Below are 25387 nucleotides of genomic sequence, written 5' to 3' on the forward strand. Positions count from 1 at the left end.
TGTAGATGAAAAGAAGAAAACAAAAGGTTGTTGTTTCATAATAAGGTTGTTTTTCCGACTTTGGTAAAAGAGGAAGATTAACAGTTTTACAATTTAAGTGCATTTTACATATCTTGAAAAGTTTGTTAGCTTTATATGTTTTGTGTCTGCTTTGTTCGGCAGGTTGTGCCCAAAGACTGAACGTTGTAGAACGGTTTCCATGGTGACGGTAAAAGACCTCCCGCATAGCTGTCCGTGTCATGCCTGAACATTTTGTTGATTTAAATTGCGCAGTAAAAACGTATTGTTTCCTAACCTCTAAAATTCTGAGCAAAATCATCTGAATACCAGGTATTTACTGCAAACACAAGGGTTTAGTATGCTAATAAATCTTTACTTGTTTTATTTTTTATTGTATTTGTCAAAGAATACATAATTTTAACCATACTCATTGTAATAATTATTATTACAATTATTATAGTCATTGCTGTTGTGTCTAGTTATTTATTTATAAATTATGAATTTATTCCTAGTAGTTATTTTTAAATGTTTTCTTTTACTCAGTTTCATATACTTAAATAACTTTCTGGAAAAAAATTACATTTAATTGTAGTTTACTACACTATACTTTTTGCTTGTTCTTGACTAGTACAGTATTGCTATATTACTCTTACTTGAGCAAAATTACTGGGCTCTACCCACTGTCAGTAACTTCACTGAATGATGAACAAATATATTTTAACCAAAAATCTACCAGATATAGACACAAACCTACAATTTATGTTAAAAGTGAGACTACATGTTTGAATGCAAGCTTTACATTTTCCAGTTTTTATCTACTGAGTCTGCGGAGATATGTGTAATGTTTTATATTTTAAGGACTAATTAAAAAATAATAATAAACACATTTTAATTGCATAATTATAAAAAAACGTACTGTGTTTTCTGTACCTTTTTGACATTCTCAAAACTTTGTGCGTTTTGTCTCTCTGATGACGTTATTTTTTTAAATTAATGTTCGGAGTAGTTTTAGCAAATATTTTTTACTCTTGCTTGAGTAATTTCTTGAATGGATATGACTTACTTTTTCTTGAGTAAAAATGTGTTGAAGTACTGGTACTCTTACGTGAACGCAATTTTTGCCTACTTCTTCTCCTTCTTCTCCTTATTATTATTATTAGTAGCTACATAAATAAAATTATTATTATTATTATACTGTTGTGGTTATCATTGTCTACTTAGAACTGCAGTTTTTAAAATAATAATAATAATAATAATAATAATAATAATAATAATAATAATAATAATAATAATAATAATAATAATAATAATAAATTCAAACTACATTTCCTAGCATGCTTAGTAGAAGGTCCTGAATCACAGACACACTAGTGGAACTTTGTAGTTCTTTCTAGACGTCGCAACAATAAAATTAACCTCGACCTGAACTACATTACCCATAGTGCGTAGCTTCAGCACATTCAGTACATTCTGCTTATCCGGGGATGTCGCACCGCTGCTATTTTCTCCCAACAGTCCCTCTCACTATCAGCCCACAGCTCAAGAGGACTGACACGGGTCTCTGGCTGGAAACAGACCGAGAATAGGACGCCAACCGGAGGCCAAGAAGAAAAAAACATGGCCGAACTCGGCGCGGGGAGCCTGCCGTTGGGAGAACCAGCTTTTAGCTACCAGCAGGAACAGGAGCTGAACGAGCGGCTGAAGCGGCTCTACCCGGCTGTGAACGAGGAAGAGACCCCTTTACCCCGATCCTGGAGCCCCAAGGATAAATACAGCTACATCGGGCTGTCACAGAACAACCTGCGGGTCCACTACAAAGGTTAGAGGGCTGCCTCATCCCGGATGGGTCTGACAGTTACAGCAGAGAGAGGTCTCAGCTGTAATCGGTCACTGTGTTGTTGCGGAGGGGGCTCAGAAACACATATGCACACACACACACACACACACTGTATGCGATTATGGTGACTATATATGTGTGTGTAGTCCTGGTAAATCTAGCCTGAGCTGCCTCTTCTGTCCTTGCTTTGTTACTCAAACGAGCACAGGAATTCCCAAACGGGTGACAGCGAACTCGCTAACCCTGACAGTTGGTTTTATGAGCAACCAGATGAAATTAACCCTCAGTACCACGTCATTCTTTGTTTATTTACCGTTCCCACTGCTGGAAACTGGCTGGCCATCTCACTGTGAGGAGTCACTCTTACAGAAGCATAACAAATGCTAGCACAAAGCAGCCTGTTAGTGCAGTGGTGTAGCAGCCCTGTGGCTAACAGCCCCTGCCTGTTCTTTCTGGGTGTTATTCCTCTGAAAACAGAGCAGCTACAGGATGGAAACAAGCCAAACTTGTTGTCAGGCTCTAACAATGCGGCTCAGAGCTGCTTGGGTTTTAAACAAACAAAGCCGTTAAATAAACATTAAAGATAATGGCATTGTTGCGTTTTCTCGCGTGATTTCGTTCTGGAAGTGTTTTCCAGAAGTCTTGGCCTGGAATAAAGCTTTGCTGCTCCATGAAAACAGCCCCCAACTGTGGCAGAGAGGAGGCCTCTGCGCAGCACCCCAGGCCAAGTGTACCGATCATGTGTGGAGACGGCAGTCTGGCATTTTTAACAATAACACAGACTAAACGGTCCAGAAAACCCGTCACAGGTCTCCACAAGCTGTCATCTGCATCCTAAATTAAAACAAGATGACGTCTGTATTCTGTCCCCTTTCAATGGAAAGGGCTGTACTTTTTGTCAACATGCTTACAGTACTTTGAAAAAGTTCTCCATCCAGCTTTTTGCATGGATGGAGCTAAATTGAAGCCATTAAGTCTAGGGGGAGAACAATTATATATAGTTTCAGATTTTTCATGTTCAAACTTCTGGGTTTGTTTGCCGTGTGCAAAACTTTGTTGATATTCTACTAATGTTGAAAAAAACACAATTTTGCAATTCCGGTGTTTCTGTTAAATGAGAATCACAATTAACATGTGAATATGTTTGTTCATGTGATAACTCATTTAAAAACATACGCACCATCATCTTCCTACCACTTCATGTCGTCTTTTTCATCTTTTCCACCAGTAGTAACACAATTGATCACGATTCTTGTGATGAGACAGTGTTTCCATTACAGTTTTGTGAAATGCGTCTATTTTGATACAACCGAAAAACACCTCATCCTACCAGAATGTGTCAAAACTTGTGTCTTTTCAAAATTGGCATGGTTCCATTAAGCAAATGTATTTTTTTTATTCCGGTTTGTGCAATTTTACAGTTAGTGGAAATGCAGCTAGTGGGAATTGGAAATGTCTTGAAAAGGTTCTCAATATTCGATCAGGAATATTTTATAATTATATAATATAATATATAATTCCACAACCCTCTGTGGTCTGAGGGCCCAACAGGGCTGAAATTTGATGAAATAAAAAAATTATTTTTAACTTTTTCTTTTCAAGGTTGAAAATTTTTTTTTCTTTGATGTTGGCAATGAACTATCACCCATTAATGTGATTTATCACAGTTAAATCATGGCTGATAACATCTGTGTTAACAGCTTGGGAAGGTATTTAAATCACAGAGACAAATTGCAACTTTTGTTACATTTTAAGCTGCTGTAGTTTTCTTTCATACTGCATTGTGTCAAACAAACTAAACCCTTTTAAAACCTCTCCTTGCCTGTGGGGGCGCTGCACCAAGAACCACTGAAGGAAAAGAGACAACAACACTGAGCACAACTTCCTTCTTCTGCAAATGCAAACGTGAGATTTTAGCGGTGTAGTTTTTCTCTTTTGTCTTTGGTAAAAGACCACAAGCCATTTCTCCAAGGTGGCTTGGCTAGTGTGTTTGCTTTGTTGTATTTACCCAGAATGCCCTGTGCTGTAGTCCACTTCCTGTTTTTGGAGCGACAACTTGTCAGCTTGGCGTTCAGATATGTATTTGAACCGCACCAAGTTTGCTGTTTTGGTTCGGTCACACATTCACAAACAAAGCAGACTTTCTACATAAACTAACTGTAGTTTGGTTAAATTCAATCATTAATATATTTCATTACCCAAATCAGGCCATTCCTTTTGAGGCATCAGTTTGTTTTGTCTGTGGGTGTATCTGAGAAAAATAATAATGTTAGTCCTTCTCATTGTAAAGTATAGACTGACTATAGGATTTTGTAGCTTAGTGAGAACAAATAATATATCTTATAATTTTTTTTGTATTAGTAAAAAGTAATCATTATGTACAGCTTTAGGCAGTTCTGTTGATCCTGGTTGCTCTTTAAAGAGGCCGAGAGAATATATATCTAACCTGCTTCCAAAAGCTTTTCTGAGAAATATCAGCTGTTGAAATGAAGAATTTCCCCGGCAGATGGCCGGACAGAGCCCTCTGATCAATTAATGAATAATTAATAGGCCCACTGCTGATTAACTGAATAGATTGTGATGCATCACCTTGTATTTTTGTAGGATATAATGTGTCCTGAAGTATGTGCACATGTCAAAGGAATCTGTGGTTAATGATAAATCATGCCTCTTCATGTTGGGCGCATGTAGGCCATTGAGTCTTTTTGTCTGCGAGGAGTGAAGAGATTAGGTGACACTGCACATTTGTTAATGGATGACACATAAATGAGTCTTTTTCTGGACTGTGCAGGATATTTTTTCTCCGCCTGGTTCCTCCAGCTCCTGCTCTGTTACCTCACCCTGGTGGTTTGGATGCTATTTTGACCGGTGTGCCAATTTTCTCCCTTCAAGGCCACACAAACTCTCTACCTACACTCACTGTGCACAAGCATTTATGTTCAGTGGAAAGTCAAGAAGGATTAATGTCTTAAAAACCAGTAAATATAACAAAAAACAGACCTTTACTGTGTTTGTATTTAGCTACTCAGTGGTTAAACAGCAGCGTTCTGGATCAGCTGCAGCAGTCTGACGTTTTAGGCAGACCTGTCAAGACACTGTTGCAGTAATCAGTGCAACAGTCTTTTAATCCTGGAAATCTTATTCAGGTGATAGAAGGCCGACTTTATAACTGTCTTTGTGTGTCTCTGAATGCTTAAACCCAAATTTCAGGCCATTGTGTCACGACAGGACTACTTGATGTCGTATTCTTGTATATGTATTTTTTTTTTCTGTCCCACAACTTTTGTGTCCCCCTGAGTGCTACCCTCAACTAGCGGTTGAGGCTAATGCTAATTAGCTGCTAATTCACTGTTTCTAGCTTTCTTGCATGTGCCATGAGTAAATGCAAATCTCTTGCTACTGGCTCACTTCTCTTGCCAATCCACTAGATGCGCAGTGCATTCTGGGTAAAAAAGAAAACCCTTTAAACTTGGCACTATGGATGTTGAGGCCAAATGCAGTGTGAGAAACACAAAGCTTGTTTGTAATACTACTCAATCATTACACTGTTTTTTTGTCTTGAATTTTATTCAAGGTCCAATAAAACAATCTGAACATGTCTCAATTTTGACTTTATGAAACTTACAGATACGTTGACGCAAACATGGCATCCAATCGACCAATAAAGGTGTTAGAACGACCCAGTCAGAGTCCGGAACTCGGCACTGGAACTTTACAAAGCTGATTGATAACTTAAGACAGAAAATGCTCCTTCAAATGGATAAATAAATAATTTCACAGGCATTGTGGTTCATCTCTTTAGGTTGAGATATTATTCTGATTTCATGATGCATGCAAAAATTACACAGCCAAGAACGACAAACGCCTCATAAAATCTTCCCTTCTTATGTTTCATTCTGTTGACCTTTTGTATCAGGGATGAAATGAGAGTTGGCAGATTGCTGCAGGTTGCAGCAGTCAGTAGGGGTTGGAAAAAGCTTGTGGCAGCAGTTGTGTTGCAATCTGCTGCTGCGTATTTACAGCATTGAGCATCATCACCCTAATGCAGCTTCTTTTTTACTTGGCCTAGTAACTTAGTGGGTCCCCAGAGCTCAAGACCCATTAAACAAGATAAAGATGAGATGAACATAGTGGGAAGTTATCCTGGAACATCTGAACATCCCTGGTAATGACGCTGATGATCTATGGTTTGGTTCACATGATGATGGTTCAAGCAAGAACACATGAGTGAAATTTAGCCTCTGCTAACCCAGTTTTTCTTTCTGGACTGCAACTATTTAACTCCTCACATCCATCCATTACTTGAAGTCTAGATCCGCTGGCTGATTCACACAATATCCCAAAAAGGAAAACAGTTCACCCTTATCAACAAGCTGGGAACCTGGGAAAAGTTGTTAGAATGTTATTCTCACTTTAAGAGATAAAATAAACAAGTAAAATGACTGTTTTTCTATTTTCCAATTAGTTGCATTAGTAGAATTATTTCTGCACATTAATATCTGACCAATAATTGTCTTCTTGGTGAGAAATGACAAATTTACCCTGTTGAGGGCGATATACTGTGTTGTAACGTGCTATGTCATTGACGCATGGAGGGTAAGAACATGGTTGAATTTAGCATGTCAGCATTAGCTTCTGCTAAGCACCATGTTGGTATTGCAGTTTAACGGTATCAGATCTAATGTTTGATTAGTTTTTTAGGCTTAGTGCAACAAGCTTTTTAGTTAACAGCTCACACCACTGCATTATGGCCTCCATGACAAAACATTTGGACACCCTTCCTCTATGGGAATCACCTGGTTGGACCTAAAATCATACTTTCTTTCTATCTAACTGGGATATATTTTGGTGTTGTTCATGAAGTCAGCTAAAACAAATAGTACCAGTTTAAAACTTTAAACGCAACCTTGTGACTCGTCTACCGCCTTCATGGGGAGGCTGTTCGCTGCTCTGCTGCTCAGGCTGAGGGCAACACTCCATCATGTTGTACTTTTCCTTATTGAGCTGATAGATTTTGCTCTTTCACCCAGCCGGTCGCCAAAGATAGAACCTCAGGCATGAAAACAGATATTCTAGTAAGCATGATGTTTCAGAGTTTAACCTCTTGAACTCTGACCTTTGGTGAAAGAGCGGATGTCTCTGATGCACCTAGTGTTTGTTGTGGTTATTTCTCCACCATAATGGACTCCGGTAGCAGCAAGGGAGCTCGTTATGTCACAGTTTGATTCCTCATCACGTTTTCCAGCATCTGAATTTTAAAAAACAAACTTTGGCATTTTGTTTCATCCGAGCTGCTGTGACAAAATGTGTTGCCTTCCTATAAATAGACCAAATGGATATTGGTGCAAATATAGGATTGGACAATCATCAGTTGACACACAGCGCGAACATGCCTGGGCATACTGCTCACATGCACAGGCATGTTCTAATAACACACTTTAGTTTAAGAGGTCATGGAACAGGCCGTCTGGTTTGAAAAGATTTAACACATTTACAGTTTAAAGATTTTTGATTATTTGCATATTAAATTATTGACACATTGATGCTTTTTTACATTATTTAAAATATTTTTACACTGTAAATTATTTGCTCTCAACCCATTGCCACAAAACTTGCAGTAATTCCTCGTTTATTTATGTCTTCCTTCAGTTGAGCCAGACTTTATCATAATGATTTGTGTGTCTTGATTAATTGTTGTGGAAGTCCTAAAAAACGTTAAAAAAAACCTCATGCCTGACTAGATTTATGATTAAAGCTAATGTAGAACATTTTTATATTAACAGAATGAGACTTATCTTCCCCTGCTTATTGATTTTACTGTGAATAATCATATTTTTATGCCTTCAAAAAAGTGTTTCTGCATATAATAATAATTGTTTTTTGTTTTGCAGGCCATGGAAAGAACCATAAGGATGCAGCGTCAGTGCGAGCCACTCACCCGATCCCTGCCGCCTGCGGGATTTACTACTTCGAAGTGAAGATTGTCAGTAAAGGTCGAGACGGGTGAGGAGAAATGAACAAACTTCTGTTCTGAGTTACCACTGGATGGTTCCTGTTGTGGAGGAATTTTTTACAGACCAAATAAAGATGGTGGTCGTCTTATATTGATGAGTATATTAATCAATGCTACAGCTGGTTTTAATAAAAGGCAGGAGAAGGGAGGAGCTTGGTCATGTCAGAGAAGCAATCACAGCTTTTTGGTGCTTTATTTATGATGATCAAAACGTGATTAAATATCAGCGTCAGTAAATATCAGTAAACTGCCATAAAAGCTAAATCAAGACTGGACATTTATATCGGCCTGAATTTTTACATTTGTGCATCTTTAGTTTTTACACTTCAACTCTGCTTTTTATAGAGTGATCAAATCCGACGGGACAAATCTGTCACTGGAGAGACATTTGTTCACAAATATCTCCTCCAATAACTTTTTATGAAATAATAAAAGGGCCACACTAAGAAAATAATTAAATTAAGAGAATAAGGTTATAAAATTATGAGAAAAAGTAATAATATTGCAAGAAAAATGAGTCATAATATTATGAGAATAAAGTCATGAAATAGTAAGTCAAAATAATATGAGAATTAAATGACAACACTTGAATAAACTCATAAAACCAGAGTAAAAATAATACGAGAATAAAGTCGTAATGGTATGAAAAAAAGGCAGAATATGACGAGAACAAACTCATATTACAAGAAACAAAAATGTAACAATGCGAGAAAGAAGTTGTCATAAGAGAAAAAGTGGTTATACCAAGAAAAAAACGTTGCATAAGTGCATAATACGATAAAAAAGTTGTAATAATATGAGAAAAAAGTTGTAATACAATAAAAAAATTGTACGGCTTTATTCTCATAATTAAAAAAAAAACATCTTGGTCCAGCCAAAACTTTCCAGTATTAAAACAGCAGCAACAACAGAAAAAGCCAGTCCCTGCAGTTTGGTGGGTTCATTGTCTCTGCTTTAGCAAAAATTTAACCTTTACATCATCTACAGTTGAAGCAAAAATAGGACAACCCAAAAGTTGGCAGATTTAGCCGTAATCTCTTCCTCATCAAATCCGACGGGACAAATCTGTCACTGGAGAGTCCATGTTAACTAAAAATCCAAAGCTTCTTCCCAACAGAACCAGAATCATCATAATTTGGAGGCTGACCCAGTTCTGAACGGAGAGTAACGCACATCTGGGTCAGCTGGGCAGGAGACCGGTCTACGCTGCAGACACATAATGAAATATTTAATATTTGTGAGTTTTAGGCCTGTTGCTCTTTCCAAAAAGGAAAAACTTTTGCCTTTTTGTAACAGTAATCCTTATCTCTCCGAACTGTTCAAATAGTGATGAAGACATAGGAACAGAATGTATTGGTAAATTTGTTTTTTAATGTTTTTTGTTTTTACTCCCTATGTTTGTATATTCAGACATTTTCTCATCCAAATATTTTTATTTTATTTTCATGGTGTTATTGCTTTAGCTGTGCAATAAAAAACTGCTTCTATAGCTGCTTGTGTTAAATAAGAAGTCATCACAGAGCTAATATTCTGTCTACAGATTGTAGAATTTACCAAAACATGGATTTTGACTTTTATCTGAAGTTTATCTGAAGTCATCCTACACCCTCCTCTGGCTCTGCAGATTCACTGACTGAGTTGCAGAACAAACCTTCTTCATGCAGATGTTTATCTCAGGAAGTGATGACCTCAGAGCGTGCCAGACGCAACGCAGTCTGTGACTGGTTTCACTGAGCAACAGCCCACGCTTAGAGGTGTCTCTACTGCGAGTGCTGCCACTTTTCATGTTCATTGTCTCCCATGGAGGCAGCAGATCTGAGCAGTCCAAAGACGTCTCTGTTCAACGTTCCTACTGAATCTTCTCTGAAATGTTTCCCAGTCTGAATGCAGCAGGAACAAGCTGCTCTGGGTCTGTCCACTGATGAATTAGTAAAATCCCTCTTCCTGTTTTCAGGTACATGGGCATCGGCCTGTCTGCACAGGGAGTCAACATGAACAGACTGCCTGGTGAGTAACTCCTGCATTATGACCATTAGTCCTGTCACAATAAACAATAAATAAATTAATTTCATGGAAAATTAAAACGAACTCAAAAATTTCCATTTACATGATTTATCGTTATTTTCTTTCTCTTTTTCTACCAATACTGGTAATTTTGTTTCCATAGGCTTTATTACTAGTTTTATTTGTTGTTTCTGTTGTTTTGTTTATTTGTTTTGGATATTTAAAATGTCTTGATCTTTGAGAATGTCTTCTTGCATTATTATGCCACTATATCACTTGAAAATGATCTCAAAAAGACAATATTATTGTTTATCGCAATAACTTCTGGGACAATTTATCGCCCAACGTAATTTATTATCATAACAGGCCTAGTTAGAACAAATGTATTGATGAAAGATAAACCCGAAGGTTATGTTCCATAAACTTGCTTCATGATTTCATAATCTCATTGTCTCAGCATATTATGGGCTTTCTGGGTCTGAGCCAGGATTTCAGCCACTTTGGCAAGAAAAACATCCTCTGCTTTTGTTCCTTTCTGCTCCCTCACATTACGCCACAATTACAAACAGAGTTTGTCCCTGAAATCTTTTAATTACTTATTGGGCTGTGACTTCATCAGCTCAGATTACAATTGATCATTGTAGCCTGGACTTGTGGCGAACTCTGGGAAAGTTTTGAGCTAAAGTAAAACAATTTTCTCTAGAGATGTAGCAGAGTCTGTAAAATGTATAAAAAAAAAAAAAAAAACACTTAGAAGATCAAATTCTGGATGACTCTAAAAACGAGACGTCAGCTGTGGATAAAGTGGTTTAACAGGGAAGGAGAGAACATGTCGGGGCAAGTCACCATCGCAGAGGTCACATGGATGATGTGGACTCCAGTTCATAGTGTGACTTCATACCAGTCTAATTATACACAAATGTTTCCTCTAACTGCTTGGAAAATTTTACTTTTGGTAGAAATGAGTTTAAAGCCCAAATGTGAGCAACCGGCCAGTCAAATAAATGAGTTTGGAGAAGTCAGTGAAGTCAGAAAGGGGCTAATTTAAATAAATACATTATTAAATTGTTACTTAAATGCACCATGAAATAAATGTTTAATTAAATGTTTAAATCATTTATTTAAGCAGGATTTTTAAAGCTCGAGGATCAGTGTAAGCCCCGTCTGTCGACTTTATGAGTTTGAGAGATAAAATAATTTCATGGTGATGCTGCAGGTATGGAAGGCCAAAAGGGACAACACTTGATATGTTGTTATAAAATCATTAATTAATTAAATGTACCATGAAATAAATAAATGCTTAAATAATTTATTTAGACATGATTTTCAAATATTTGGGATTGAATTAGTGGAGTTCAACAGATCAATGTTAGCCCCGCCCCTCGACTGTGATTGGTGGATTTGACAGATCAAATTATTTCCTGGTGATGTTGCAGTTATGGAGGTCAAAAGGGATCAAATTAATTACTCATTAATTGAATGTACCATAAGATAAATGAGCATTTAATTAGTCCAATAATTTATCTCAGCATGATTTTCAGAGAGTTGAAACTAACTGGAGTTCAGCGGATCCAGTTTTGGCTCCAGCCCTCGACTTTTATGTTTGAGTTTGACAGATAAAATTATTTCACAGTGATGAAATATGTATTTAGGCCCAAAAGGGACAAAATTAAGCAAATAAGTATATTTAAACATAATTAAGTTTACTACAAAATAATGATTATGAGAAATGTGCTCCGTTTATCAAACTGACTCAACAAGAGGTGCCAAACTCTAGAAGAAAAAACTAGATCTCCTGAGTTTCTTCTTCCACGCAGTTGATTTTATTAAACATCTGAGGGGAAAAATGTCCACCAAATAAATCTGATCGGTTTGATTTACGACTGCTGTTTGTTTCCCACCGCTGACCTCTGTGTGTGATCCTGCTGTGGAGGCCTGCCCATTTCATTAGCATGTTGGAGCAGTGAGCCTGGCTTTAGAGGCAATATCCCTGTCAGCAGATTAATCTAATACCTCACACACACACAGAGACAGACAGTGGTGTATTCACATAAGGACACACATGGGGAGACGAAGGACAATATGTACCCAAGCTTAAAGGAAAACACCGCTGCACAACGGGGATGTGAACACAAACGGATTAAACCTTCACTGCATTTTCACAGGTTCATATTTGCACATATTCAAGTATGCAGCTAAAATCTGTCCTGTCCAGTGACCTAGTTTCCGTAACCCTGCTTCGCTTTTTGTCAACAACGCGCCCACAGCAGCTGAGGTGGAGCGCCAGCCGCTCCGCCGATGGCTTCGAGCTCGAGTTCGCCCAGGAGGAAGGAGAATTCCTGCAAAACTCGATTTGGAGCCAAACTTTACGCAGAGAGAGCAGCCTGATGTGTTGGCAGACCGAATAGTTTCCTTGTGCTGCGCAGAAATCAGACCCGCTTGTCCCCACAATAATGAACCAGTCTGAGTGTTTCATCAACCTAATCTGGATCCAAATAACTTTCTGGTTTAACTAAGTCGAGTTTAATTTCAGGAGGTGTGTGTTTATTCATTCAGCCATCAATTATTCTTGGTACTTTAAAAATGCAACCTTTTTCATAATTGTGGGAATATTTTACTGATTTGTGGCTCAACAATTCAATTCAAAACCGATTTTTGATTCAAAACAAAGAGAGGAAGAAAGAAAGACTTTTAACACTTACATTTCAAACATGCATTTCGATTAATTGTGCATTTTGACAAATTGACTTATCACATAAAAACTCTGTAGATTATTCAGTAAACTTCTTAAGCCTTTTTTATACAGAAATAGGAATACATTGAAAAATGGAAATAAGTTGATTTCTCAAAAAACAAACATTTTATTGCGTCTTATTTTCAAGTTAAAGCACAGAGAGTGAAAGAGAACAACAAAACATAACACTTTAGTTTTCATTGAACATGCTTTATTACTAGGCATAATAATTATTTCATTAACTGATTATTATGATTAATTTGAACAAGGTGAATATAAAAATGCCAAACATATTGACAGAAAAAGGTTATTATTTTACCTTAAATGCAAAACTTATATTTTTTGCATTTCAGAATTTTGGCTTTGTTTTTAGCCAGTGACTTATTTCAGTCTTCAGTTAACAATTAATCAATTACTAAATCAGTTGACGATTATTTCAATAATCGATTCACCACGGTTAATCCGATTAATCATGTCGAGTATTAATTAAGACAGCAAAGTTTTACACCCTATTAAACTTGAACATAAACAGAATTTAAAACTACATAAAAACACAGCAGAGAGAAAAGCTGTCAGGTTATTCATCACTGAAAAAAACAGAAAATCATCTTTTTCTCTATTTTTAATCATCAAGGTAAATACTGTGTCAACTTCTCCGCCAGCAACATTGTTTATCTTATTTTTTCTGCTTATCTGAAGAAAAGATTTTGCTTTCCTTTCAAAAAATTTAACAATTTCCACTTTGCAGATTCTTTTTTTGTCGAGCCTGCATCAAATATAAAAGCCACTTCAGCCCACAGTTTGAAAAACATCAAACAAAATAAACAACGATGAAAGTCGCTTACATCCAAGAAACAAATAAAAAGTTGTTTCTATTTCCTGACGAAAAGGACATAATTCAGTTGAATCTTTTTTAATCTTAGACACAAAACTGTTAACACTCACTCTTTCCAAACAGCATCTATCCTTCCACTAAACTTTCCCTTATTCAACCCTTGAACGGATATTTTATACAATATTTACCATTCAACATATAAAAATCAAAATTTTGAGTCAAGAAAGAGAAAAAAGAGAGCGCCAAAAGAACAGAGAAAGCGTGGAAAAGAACAAGAGAAAAAAATAGGTAAAAGGTAATATTCAAAGGAAGAGATCAAAAAGAATTACATTTTCACATTTATTTCTATTAATTTGTACGACAGATAATATTTACAAAAACAGGAGTGGGAAAAAAGCATCTAGCCAGTGATGACCTGCCAGCTTTCTTCTGGTTCTGGTTCTGAGTGCAGGTTCTGGTTTTGGTTCTGGTTCTTAGAGCAGGTTCTGGTTCTGGTTCTGAGTGCAGGTTCTGGTTTTGGTTCTGGTTCTTAGAGCAGGTTCTGGTTCTGGTTCTTTGGTCTGGTTCTGGTTCTTAGAACAGGTTCTGGTTCTGGTTCTTGTTATTCCTGTCAGCAACGACTCACCTGTTTTTTTTCGGCCCCCTGCTGGCCATCCAGTGAACTGCAGGCTGGAAGAGAGTTTGTATGAAATTTCAGCACCAATTTGATTAAAATCTGAGTTGATGAGTAACTGCCTCCTCACTCATCTTCCTCCTCACTCATCTTCCTCCTCTCTCATCTTCCTCCTCACTCATCTTCCTCCTCTCTCATCTTCCTCACTCCTCTCTCATCTTCCTCCTCTCATCTTCCTCCTCACATCCTCCTCTCACTCACTTCTCCTCACTCATCTTCCTCCTCTCTCATCTTCCTCCTCACTCATCTTCCTCCTCTCACTCATCTTCCTCCTCACTCATCTTCCTCCTCACTCATCTTCCTCCTCACTCATCTTCCTCCTCTCTCATCTTCCTCCTCACTCATCTTCCTCCTCACTCATCTTCCTCCTCACTCATCTTCCTCCTCACTCATCTTCCTCCTCATCTTCCTCTCATCTTCCTCACTCATCTTCCTCTCTCTCATCTTCCTCCTCATCTTCATCTCACTCATCTCCCTCACTCATCTTCCTCCTCTCTCATCTTCCTCCTCTCTCATCTTCCTCCTCTCTTCCTCCTCACTCATCTTCCTCCTCTCTCATCTTCCTCCTCTCTCATCTTCCTCCTCACTCATCTTCCTCCTCACTCATCTTCCTCCTCACTCATCTTCCTCCTCTGCCTCCTCTTCCTCCTGCTGTTGGGCTCCAAAGTGTAAAATCTGATCCTCCTCTTCCTCCTCTTCTTCAGGATGGGACAAGCACTCGTACGGTTACCACGGCGACGACGGCCACTCGTTCTGCTCCTCTGGGACGGGACAGCCGTATGGGCCGACGTTCACCACAGGCGACGTGATTGGCTGCTGCGTCAACCTCATCAACAACACCTGCTTCTACACCAAGAACGGCATCAGCCTCGGTTTGTGGCTCTCTCGGCGGCGCGGCGGCGCGGTGCCGTGTCCGAGTTTCTCACCGATTCCTCTGCTTTGTTCCCGCAGGTGTTGCCTTCACAGACCTTCCTGTGAGTATTACAGCCAATCAGCTCCTGCCGGGCTCTTCTTCTCTGGTTTGATGTTGCAGGAGTTTAATGTGAATAATCCATGAATGCAAGATTCCTAACATCTGGAGAAATACGGAAAAGATTTCCACATCTGGATTTCTCTCCTTGTTGTTTCTTTGTTTCACTCTCTCTCTCTTTTTTTCTCCTCTTTTTCATTTGCAGTTTTGCTCTGTTTCTTCTACTTTTATTTGGCTTTTTTTCTCTTTCATGTTTTTCATTCACATTTTCCTCTTGTTCTTTTGCTTTGTTTTTTTCTTTCTGTCTTTCTTTTGAATTTCTTTCACTCTTGTTCTCTTTTCTCCTGCTCTTTCTCTGACTTTTTCTTCTTTCTTTCACTTACTTTCTTTTCTCTTTTGTTACTTTCTTTCTTCTTTTGCTCTGTTTATCTCTTTCACTCTTTGGTTCTCTCTTTTTTATTAATTCTTCTTTCTTTTGCTCTCTTTAAATCTTTCTCTGTCATATTATCTTTCTTTCCTCAGCAGCAAAGCTAAATCTGATGGTAGAGGTGCAGAAACCTCCGATATGCTACCTGCTAGCGCAGATGCTGTCTGTGTTGCAGTAGCATTGTGGTTGATGGAGAAAAGTTGCAGTGAAACGAGGATTTATTCAGCGTTTTGGGATTATGTCAGTCATCTTTGAGATTAAGTGAATATTTGCTGCTAGAAAAGATTTGCTGTTGTGTTTCCCGAAACAACAGAGCTGTTAAAATAGGGAAAATCTCAGCATCCTGAGGCAGTTTGATATTTTATTTATCTGATAACGTCTGATTGTTGTCTGAATCTCTTCCAGCCCAACCTGTATCCCACCGTGGGGCTCCAGACGCCCGGAGAGATCGTCGACGCCAACTTTGGCCAGCAGCCGTTCGTCTTTGACATCGAGGACTACATGAGCGAGTGGCGGGCGAAGATTCATGGGATGATCACCAGCTTCCCGATCGGCGAGCGGCTGGGGGAGTGGCAGGCCGTCCTGCAGAAGTAAGAAAATCAGCTGAAATTAGTTTAACCTGTTTTTTTTTTTTTAGACGAGTTGCAATGTGATGTCCCTGGTAGCCAACGATGACTAGCTTTGGTTGTTTAGCGTTTTTGCGTTAGCATACATTGGTGCTCTGTTTTGTGAACCAAAGTGTTTTGTCCTCTGCTGTGTTCAGCATGGTGTCCAGCTACCTGGTGCATCATGGGTATTGTGCAACTGCAACAGCGTTTGCTAGAGCCACAGAGACCACGATACAGGAGGACCAGACGTCTATAAAGAACAGGCAGAGTGAGTGAATGGTCCAGCGTGAGCCTCCATCTCGGTTCCTGTGTGAACATCAGTTTGTTCTGCAGGAATACAGAAGCTGGTTCTGGCGGGTCGGGTCGGCGAAGCCATCGACGCCACCCAGCAGCTCTACCCGGGTCTGCTGGAACGCAACCCCAACCTGCTCTTCATGTTGAAGTAAGTCGGCTCCCAGCTGCAGCTGCGGCAGGAAAGAAAATCTCTGATTTCTCATTTTCATTGCTTTTTTTAATTTACTTTCTTTTGAAAAACAAAATTACAAATGACAGAAAATCTTTTCCAAAAGTTCCCTTTATTCCAATTATCCCTTGTATAAGATTAGAGCTTTATTCTCATATTATTTTGACTGTATTCCTCTTATAAGATTACTCTATTCTCGTAATAAAATATTATTAGGAGTTTTCTATTATTCCATCATAGCATTGACCTGAATTCAAAGTCCAGATAAAAGAAGCAGCAAAACAAGATGGCTGCCCTGAGTGTGCTGACATCACTGAACTATAGAAATCCAAGGAATGCATTGGTGAAACAAAAAAACACAGATTTTTCATAAATTAAATCTTCATAGACCAAAAATTCAATTAATCAATAAAATCAATTTATAAAATCCCAGTACAACCAGTAACCCCAGTTCCCGCTGCCCTGCAGGTGTCGGCAATTTGTGGAAATGGTGAACGGGACGGACAGCGAGGTTCGCTGCCTGACGGTTCGCTCCCCAAAATCCCAGGACAGTTACCCCGGCTCCCCCAACCTCAGCCCGCGGCACGCCACCAGCGGCACGCACGTCCACAGTGGAGGTACGAAAATACACTCACCCCCCCACACACACACACGCACACACACACTCACAGGGCGCTGAGAGAACCAGGTGTGTGTTTCTGCATCCCAACAGGAGCGGAAAGCCCCACTTGCAGTAACGGCGTCGCCCCGCCCAACAAGGCGAAGGTTCACGGCGGCGGCAGCATCAAATACCCGAGCGCCTCGTCCTCCACCTCCTCATCCAGTTCCTCCTCCCCGTCCTCCATAAACTACTCCGAGTCCAACTCCTCCGACTCCACCAAGAGCCAGCCGCACAGCGCCAACAGCAACCAGGAAACCAGGTAGGAAGACGTTTAAAACGCCTGGACATAAAATGAACTAGAACTTTTTCATCAATATTAAGGAGTTATTGACTCACAACAATAACGGTTCTTGTTGTAAAGTTACTTCCAAGTTAGTTTTGTCTTATTTCAAGTTTACCAAGAGATTTGCACTGGAAACTAGAGGAAAATTACTTGGTCAGATTTTGTGTTTTTGCAGTGTATGTTTCTTGCTGTTTGTCGTTTCATATTTCTTCCATGGAAAACACTTTGAATCGCTGAAGTGTTCTACACAAATAAACTTCACTTAAAAAATATAATTTAATAGATATTCAATAAAAATTAAACATTGCTTTGTGAATCTAATCGGGTTATTTGTTTCTCAGCCTTTTAATGGTTTACTGGAATCAATCTTCTAGTTAATTCCTGTCGTCTTTAACAAACTCGTCGTTTTGACCCCGGATTTGTTTGCGTTTGTGCCAGCGACAGCGAGATGGAGATCGAGGCGGAGCATTACACCAACGGCGTGGTGGATGGCTCGTCGGCGCGGATCATGAACGGCACGTACCGACACGAAGAGATCCTGCAGCCCGACGACAACAGCATCTGCAACGGGGTCACAGGTCAAAAAACCAGGCCTCCTCATGGCATCCTGGGTGTTTTCTGCAGCAGGCATTTGTAGTGCTTCAAGGCTGGAACAGTTTAAATAATTATCAACTTATTTAGTAATCGATTAATCATTGACTGGAGTAGATGAACAAAAACATCAGTAGTTAAACCCTTAATGCTGCTGTTATATGTTGAATCATTCCAACATAAACACCCAAGTTAAAATGATAAAAACTTGTTGTCATTGTTTTTTTGGTTTTGTTTTGTTTTCACTGTAATATTTACAAAGTCTAACAAATTTGCCTTTTGTGGTTTGATCCATGTCGTGTCACCTTATGCTTTGATTCAAATATAACAAACGAAAAACAAAAACAGTTAATCAAAATCAAGATTTATAGTAGAAATAATAAGCTTAAATTAAAAGGAACAATTAAAAATACTAAAAACTAATGAAAACTCTACAGAATGTGCCAATTATTTTGATTTTTTTGTTTTAAATCTGATTGATCAATTATCCCTGGGAGTAACTGATAAGTTAATGGATTACTGAAAGCATTGCGTGTCGCCTGCAGACGAGGGCCGCAGGAGCAGCAAGCAGCTGTGTGGGGGGAACCAGGCGGCCACAGAGAGGATGATCCAGTTTGGACGGGAGCTGCAGGCGCTCAGCGAACAACTGTGCCACGACTACGGCACCAACAGCACGCACAAGAAGATGTTACAGGTGACCCACCTGCAGAAACTCACATTGACCTTTTTTACTGACAAAAACAATATTTCCCACATTTTCTGCTTTTTTTGAGTGTTTTTTTGTTGTTGTTGTTTTTTTTTTACCTAAATCATCAAAAATGATTTAGGCCAATATTTTAGGAAAGTGACAATATGTAACTTCAAATTAGACCTTTTTTTTTTACTTCGCAAATAGTCGCTAGGGTGAAAAAGTACATGTAATATTTACAAAATAACAGAATATGTTTTGTGTGTCACAGAAAAAGTAAAATGGGTAAATAAATATAAATCAATTATCAAGTGTAAATAAAAATACTTAAATACACAAATGAAACAAACTGCTGTAGTTACATAGAACACATATTCTTAGAGGCTGGTGATGCTGTCAAAAAATACTATCACAATATATTTTTAAATACCCCAAATAACTTCAAAACAAACGCTATTTTAGCTTGTCCCATCCTTTTAGCTTTCCTATAACTTTTCCTTTCACAAGAATAAAACAAAAACATGAATATATGCAAAATCACATTATAGGTTTATTCAACAGGTCTGCATTTTAATGCATCTATGGATAAATAAATGTAAATGTATTTAAATATATTTGTATCTAAATCAATTTAAATTCACACTAATTTTGGCCAACAAAAACAATTTAAATCAGTTACCACGTGTAAATAAAAATGCTTAAATATACAAATAAATCAAACTGTTGTGTCTTAGTAAAACATTAGTTTTACAAGATGTTAAAAAGTGTTTCCTTTCATGTTTTTTGAGAACTGAAAGAAGTGATTTTCAAGGTTTTTTGAACAGGTTGATTAATGAAATGAGATAAATAAAGAATAATGTTCTGGAGTCCAAGTGAACCAACAGTGTCTGATCGTGGTGTAATGACTTATTTTCACCACTAGGGGTCTCAGCTGACCCTCAAACAAAACGATGAAAACACCAAAAACATGAAAACAACTATATTTTAAAATTCATATTACCTCCTGCAACATAAACTTAAACTGATTTTCCATATTTTTTTATGGTGAAAAAATAATCAAATCAAATTCTGTCTACAAGTTGTATAAAAGATGTAAATGATGTAGGAAAGTTTTTTTTCTTTTTATTTCTTAAACAGAAATAAATTATTTAGCAGATAAATTATTATTTATTATTATCAGATTTAATACATGTGTGACACTATTTAAATAGTATTATTAGTCATTTTATTTAGCCTTTTTTTCTTTTTATTTGTTTTTTGTTTTTTATTAAATGATCTAATACTCTGAAAGCAAAGTTCAGATGACGGAGAGGAAAGGAGAGAACACAACCAATAAATAAAACAAAGTAAATTTATTATTAGATTTACTTCTAATAATAAATAGAGTTAATCTAAAGACATTTCTCTTTAGTCTTTTTAATTAAATAAAACGTCTGATAAACAAATAAAAAAAATCACTTTTTCCTCCGAGAAGTGCAGTTTGGAAATGCAACTCAAAGAAAAAAAATATTTGACTTTAAAATCTTTCACAATGAGAGCCGATTGGCTGCTGGTCTAATTGAAGGAGCCAATCAGGAGACAGGAGGTAAACATGTCTGCTTGATGCCAAAGCAGACGAATTCAGCCGCTGTGATCGATCGCCCTCTCTTTCTGTGTGTGTGTGTGTGTGTGTGTGTGTGTGTGTGTGTGTGTGTGTGTGTGTGTGTGTGTGTGTGTGTGTGTGTGTGTGTGTGTGTGTAGGATGCATTCAGCCTGCTGGCGTACTCGGATCCCTGGAACTGCCCGGTGGGCCAGCAGTTGGACCCCACGCAGAGAGAGTCGCTGTGCTCCGCTCTCAACAGCGCCATTCTGGGTAAACAATCATTTAAATTCACAGCAGTTTGATTTTTATCAGCAGTTATAATGCAGCTGAATGTTTATTTTTCTTTTTTTTTTCTTTAATTCAAAATTTACTTTGATTTATTTTACAATTTCTAGTCATTTTAAATACAATGTGTAAAGACAACATTTATCCTTTTAATTGGATCTTCTTGGTTAAAATTAGAACAAAAGTGTAAAAGAAAATTTGGTTTATTTAAAAAAAAGAAAATTAGATTAACTGAAAATAAAATGAGCCAATACTGTAATTACTAGTTAAGTTGTTTAGTTTTTTTTATTGAAATATTATTAATTTATTTATTTTTTTTTTTAATTATGAATAACAATAACTGGTAGTAGTTATAATACTATTTTTATTATTATTGTTGTTGTTACCGAATAATGTTAAGTAGAATAACAAATATTTTATTTAGTCATATAGTAATTTAATATGAAATATTATTAATATAATAATAACATCATAATATTTATTATTGTTAATGTTATAGCAATAATATATATTGTTATAATATTAATAATTGTGTTATTCACCTTTATTCATTATATTATCAATGATAATGATTACTTTCATTACTACTTTTGTTGTATTTTGAGTTATTTAGATATAAACACAAAAATTAAGATTATATCAAATTAATTTTTATCACTATTTTTTATTTTAGTTTTCACTCTATTATGTTTGCAGTCTATTATTTTTATTGTTCTCGCTAATATTTTAATATTTGTAAGAAGAATTAAAACTTAAACACAAAAACAATCAAAATCAAGATGCATGCAAAATAAACTTAACTGTACATTTTTTTAAATGAATTGGAAAAGTGATAAATGTATCAAATAAACAGATATTAATAAATAAAATCTGCTGTTTATTAACTTATTCTCAGTTTCTGGCTGTATCGGCTCAGAAAGCGTTTAAATAAACAAAACTTCCCGTCCAGAATCCCAGAACCTCCCCAAGCAGCCGCCGCTGATGCTGGCGCTGGGCCAGGCCACCGAGTGCGTCCAGCTCATGGCCCGGGTCCGGTCCGGTTCCTGCTCCTTCGCCAGGATAGACAACTTTTTGCACTAGCCCCGCCCCCCCCCCCGACCCGGTCAGGTGAGCAGAACCTTTAGAAACAAACAACATAAAACCATGAAAATCCGGCCTGGATCCGCTGCACACCTCACCTGAACGCGGATCCGTCCGTCTGTCGTCAGGTAACTGCTGAGCAGCACTGGGATGTCCAGCTGGTCGTTGCCATGGCGACGAAGAGGCGAGCATGCGTCTGATTGGATCAGAGAAGGGAAGGAGGCTTCCTATTTAATTTAGTATTATCAGATTTAATAAATGTGTGACACTATTTAAATATTATTATTATTACCATTCAGTTTATTTAGCCTTTTTTCTTTTTATTTGTTTTTTTTAGTATTTTTGTCAGTTTGTTGTGCTCACCCTGGACAAACTAGTCATATTCCCCCCTTTTTATTTTGGTATTATTGTTATTTTCTTTTGCTGTAATGGTGGGACTTCAATTTCTGTGGTCGGTTTTGTTGTTTCTGTTCTCCCGGATCTTTCTGAACCAGAACCAGAACCAGAAATAATACAACCCAAACTGGACGAGCTTTAAATGCTGAGCAACGTAAAAATGAGCTTTTAGTGATTTATTTCACATGGATTTTACAGCAAACAGCGATAATGTTTAGAAACATGACTTTAAAAAATGTTAATTAACATTGGGTTAAAATTACTCATACAAGCTTTAATTAACAAGTAAATCAGTAAGTTCTTCTTTTTTAGCAACTCAAATCTCAAAAATATGTTTGTTTTTTCTGCCATTGTGATTTTTTTAGCCTCTTTTTTGATAAAAATTCTTCTTTTAATCATAACCCAAACATTTCCAGGCCCACAGCATGATGCTTCTCCTTCCATTTGTCTCATTTTATCACACTAAGAAGTGGTAAAATGTAAATTGTTTAGTTTAATTTATGAAAAATACCTATTCTAACTCAGCCCAGCAGAGGAAGAAAGTTTTTTTCTTTCCATAAAGTTTTTTTTTCAATAAAATTCAAATATTCAGTGGAAGTCTGGCTGCTTTCTAAATCTTCTTTTGGACGTTTGAAGTTTTAAATCTTGTTTTTAAAAATCACTGCAGTTGCTTTGTTGCATTATCATCTCGGATAATTTTAATAAATCATCAAAAACAAGAAATAAATGCTTCATAAATAACTAAATTACACATTGTAAGCAAATTAAAACAATCACGTTTTTTTTGCCATAATAATTTTTTAGAGCCTCTTTTTGATAAGAAAAAAATATTCTTTTAATTATAATTCAAACATTTCCAGACCCCGCAGCATGATGCTTCCTCCTCCTTGCTTCTTTGTAATCCAGTTATTGCAGTGAAACCACTCAGTTTTTCTCATTTGAACTAAAAATAATTTTCTCCCTGGAGTTCTCATACCGTTTTTACAGTCAAAATGTAAATTATTTAGTTAAATGAAACAGCGTAGCAAAGGAAAAAAATTGTGTTTTTATATTTAAAAATGTGATTTTTCTTTTTTAAAAGTGATAACATTCAAAGACTCAAAGAAAGCCTGGCAGATTTCCAAGTCTTCTTCAAAAAAATCACAGCAGTTGCTTTATTGTATTATTATTTTGAGAAATAAATCTGTTATTTTTCAACTTCTGATGTTTAATAAAAGTACTGAGGAAACCCAAGTCTGTCAAACTTTCCCATTCGCCTCGTTAGCGGGAGAAATTATCCCCCACAAGTTAGAAATGAGAAAGCATTAAACCCCGGCTGTTGTTTCTGATTAAAGCTAATGTAACATTCCTGGAAACTTTCCCAGAAAAACAGGAAAAAGAACATCAGAAAACATAATTGAAGGTCCTCTGCGGCGGCGGTTGCTAACCGGGAGCAGAGAGGTGTCGCAGTCTTAATTTCACTGTAACAAGCGCCGCGCCGGCCAATCAGAGAGGTGGTTGCAGGTGGCGGCGCGATCCCCGCTGCACCTGCAACACCTGCCCTCAGGGCCGAGTCCTACTCTATTATCAGCATAAAGAAAATCAGTATCAAAGGCCGACTAACAAGCACAGTGTGCGTACGACGGAAAGTCGAGTTTCATTACCGCAGGCTTCGCTTTCCCCCCTCCACACTCTGACCCGCTGTGTGCTCCTGCAGTCGCAGCCAGAGCTTCAAATAAAGAGGTGAAATCATGTGACAAACAGGGAAGCCTGTAATTTTAAGGTGCACTTTGTGATGATTAAACCGCAGCCTTTCTTTCACCAGCCTTTTGTTCCAGAGTTCAGCTCAATTTCTGTGCAATAAGATGAAGGTTTTCCTCCTCTGCGCGTTCGCTAACAAGATTTTCCTCCACTTCCCGTTTCAGAGTCAACCATGCAGAGAGATAATCCAGATTACGTTTGTTTGTGAGCTTAAATTCACCTCCAGTTTGAGCTTTTTTGGATCTCCTGAAGTGGGATTCAGTGGAGTAGCTATTAGCAGTCAGTACCTTACTTAAGCAATCTGAATTTGATAAAATAACAATGTTGAGGCAAATGAAGATCATTTCAAGTGTCACTAATGGCCCACGGGCCACACTTTGGACACCTGTGGCTTACATCGTCTCAGACCTCTTGGTATCTTAATTATTGCTTTGGACAGTAAAGAAAATTCACAACCCAACACTTTGTGTCACAGGTGCCACAAACTATGAAAAACTATGTTTGAAAAACTTATTGTGCTAATTTTCAACAGATTTTTGCTGCAAGTAGAAAATCAGTTGAACATAAAAACAATTAGGAATTATTTTCAGTTATTTCAAACTCAATGTCTATTGTAGCTTCATAAGGAATACCAAACAGCAAAAAGTCTAAATTTCTCCAATAAAAAGTACAAAATATGTCTTTTAAATGCAATATTTGGTGTGTGTGAAATATGCATCAACAGGAATTTTCTCTGGATTAAAACTAAACTCTTTACTGTGCAGTTATTTTGATATTTATGCTAATTTTGGCCTTTAAAAACAAGGATATCAGTGGGTGATAATCCGATAATGTTACATCAGTCTGAAGCCAAAAATTGTTAGCTTTCCTCTGGAGTTGAGCAAAAAAATCCATTTAATCAATCAAAAGTTTGGAAATGTTTGGAAAATCATATCCGGTATGAAGAAATTTTATTGCCCAGCTCTAATCTGGTTCCTCCCAGCTGAATTTACTGCAGTAATAATCCAGATTAGAGAATGTCACTTCAAAGATCCAAAGTAATCCTTTATGTTCGGCTTCCTTAAATGTTCAAGTAGGTAATGAAACCCAAATGTGATTTCAGCCTCTCATCTGTTCCTGTTTTTATTTAAAAGCAAAGCATGAGGTTCACTTCGCCTTCCTCAGTTTGACCTCTGACCTCTGTCCTCTCCTCCAAGCTCAAATTGATCTGACCATGCAGACGAGCGATGCACAAATGACTTCTACCTTCATTTTATTTTGTTTGTATTTCTTGGGGGGAAAATTTTGAGTTTTACCTAAATATATAAAAAATGTAAAAAAGAAAAAAGAAAAAAAAAAAGAAAAAAACATTGTGAAATGAGTTATCTACTTAGCATGACTTTAAAAACTTTAAAACAATAAAAAAAAAGGACAAATGATAATTGTAAAAAAAATGTATTGGAAACATGTTTAAAGATAAATATTGTATTCTGTTTAATTTTGACAGAATTATTTTTATTAAAATACATCCATATGCA

The 25387-nt window shown here is 37.3% G+C and overlaps 1 protein-coding gene across 1 annotated transcript; it reads left to right on the forward strand.

The window, feature by feature from the left end:
- The first annotated feature begins 1415 nt into the window (after nucleotides 1-1415).
- On the forward strand, nucleotides 1416-25387 carry ranbp10 (RAN binding protein 10). The gene is made up of 15 exons (XM_055027899.1): nucleotides 1416-1819; nucleotides 7729-7840; nucleotides 9805-9857; nucleotides 14801-14968; nucleotides 15048-15070; nucleotides 15899-16083; nucleotides 16257-16369; nucleotides 16435-16543; nucleotides 17033-17181; nucleotides 17277-17484; nucleotides 17947-18086; nucleotides 18645-18793; nucleotides 20528-20639; nucleotides 21604-21761; nucleotides 21863-25387. The coding sequence occupies exons 1-14, from the start codon at nucleotides 1618-1620 to the stop codon at nucleotides 21732-21734; spliced, it is 1854 nt and encodes a 617-aa protein (XP_054883874.1). The 5' UTR covers nucleotides 1416-1617; the 3' UTR covers nucleotides 21735-21761; nucleotides 21863-25387.

Source organism: Poeciliopsis prolifica, unplaced genomic scaffold (assembly GCF_027474105.1).
Source record: "Poeciliopsis prolifica strain line A6 unplaced genomic scaffold, Auburn_PproV2 SCAFFOLD001, whole genome shotgun sequence".
Lineage (NCBI taxonomy): Eukaryota > Metazoa > Chordata > Actinopteri > Cyprinodontiformes > Poeciliidae > Poeciliopsis > Poeciliopsis prolifica.

What these genes read in the sequence shown, in the direction of transcription:
- ranbp10 (XM_055027899.1), top strand. Translation starts at nt 1,618, where the DNA reads ATGGCCGAACTCGGCGCGGGGAGCCTGCCGTTGGGAGAACCAGCTTTT. An exon ending in CACGCACGTCCACAGTGGAG is followed by an intron (nt 17,182 to 17,276) that starts GTACGAAAATAC and finishes GCATCCCAACAG; the next exon opens with GAGCGGAAAGCCCCACTTGC. An exon ending in AACAGCAACCAGGAAACCAG is followed by an intron (nt 17,485 to 17,946) that starts GTAGGAAGACGT and finishes CGTTTGTGCCAG; the next exon opens with CGACAGCGAGATGGAGATCG.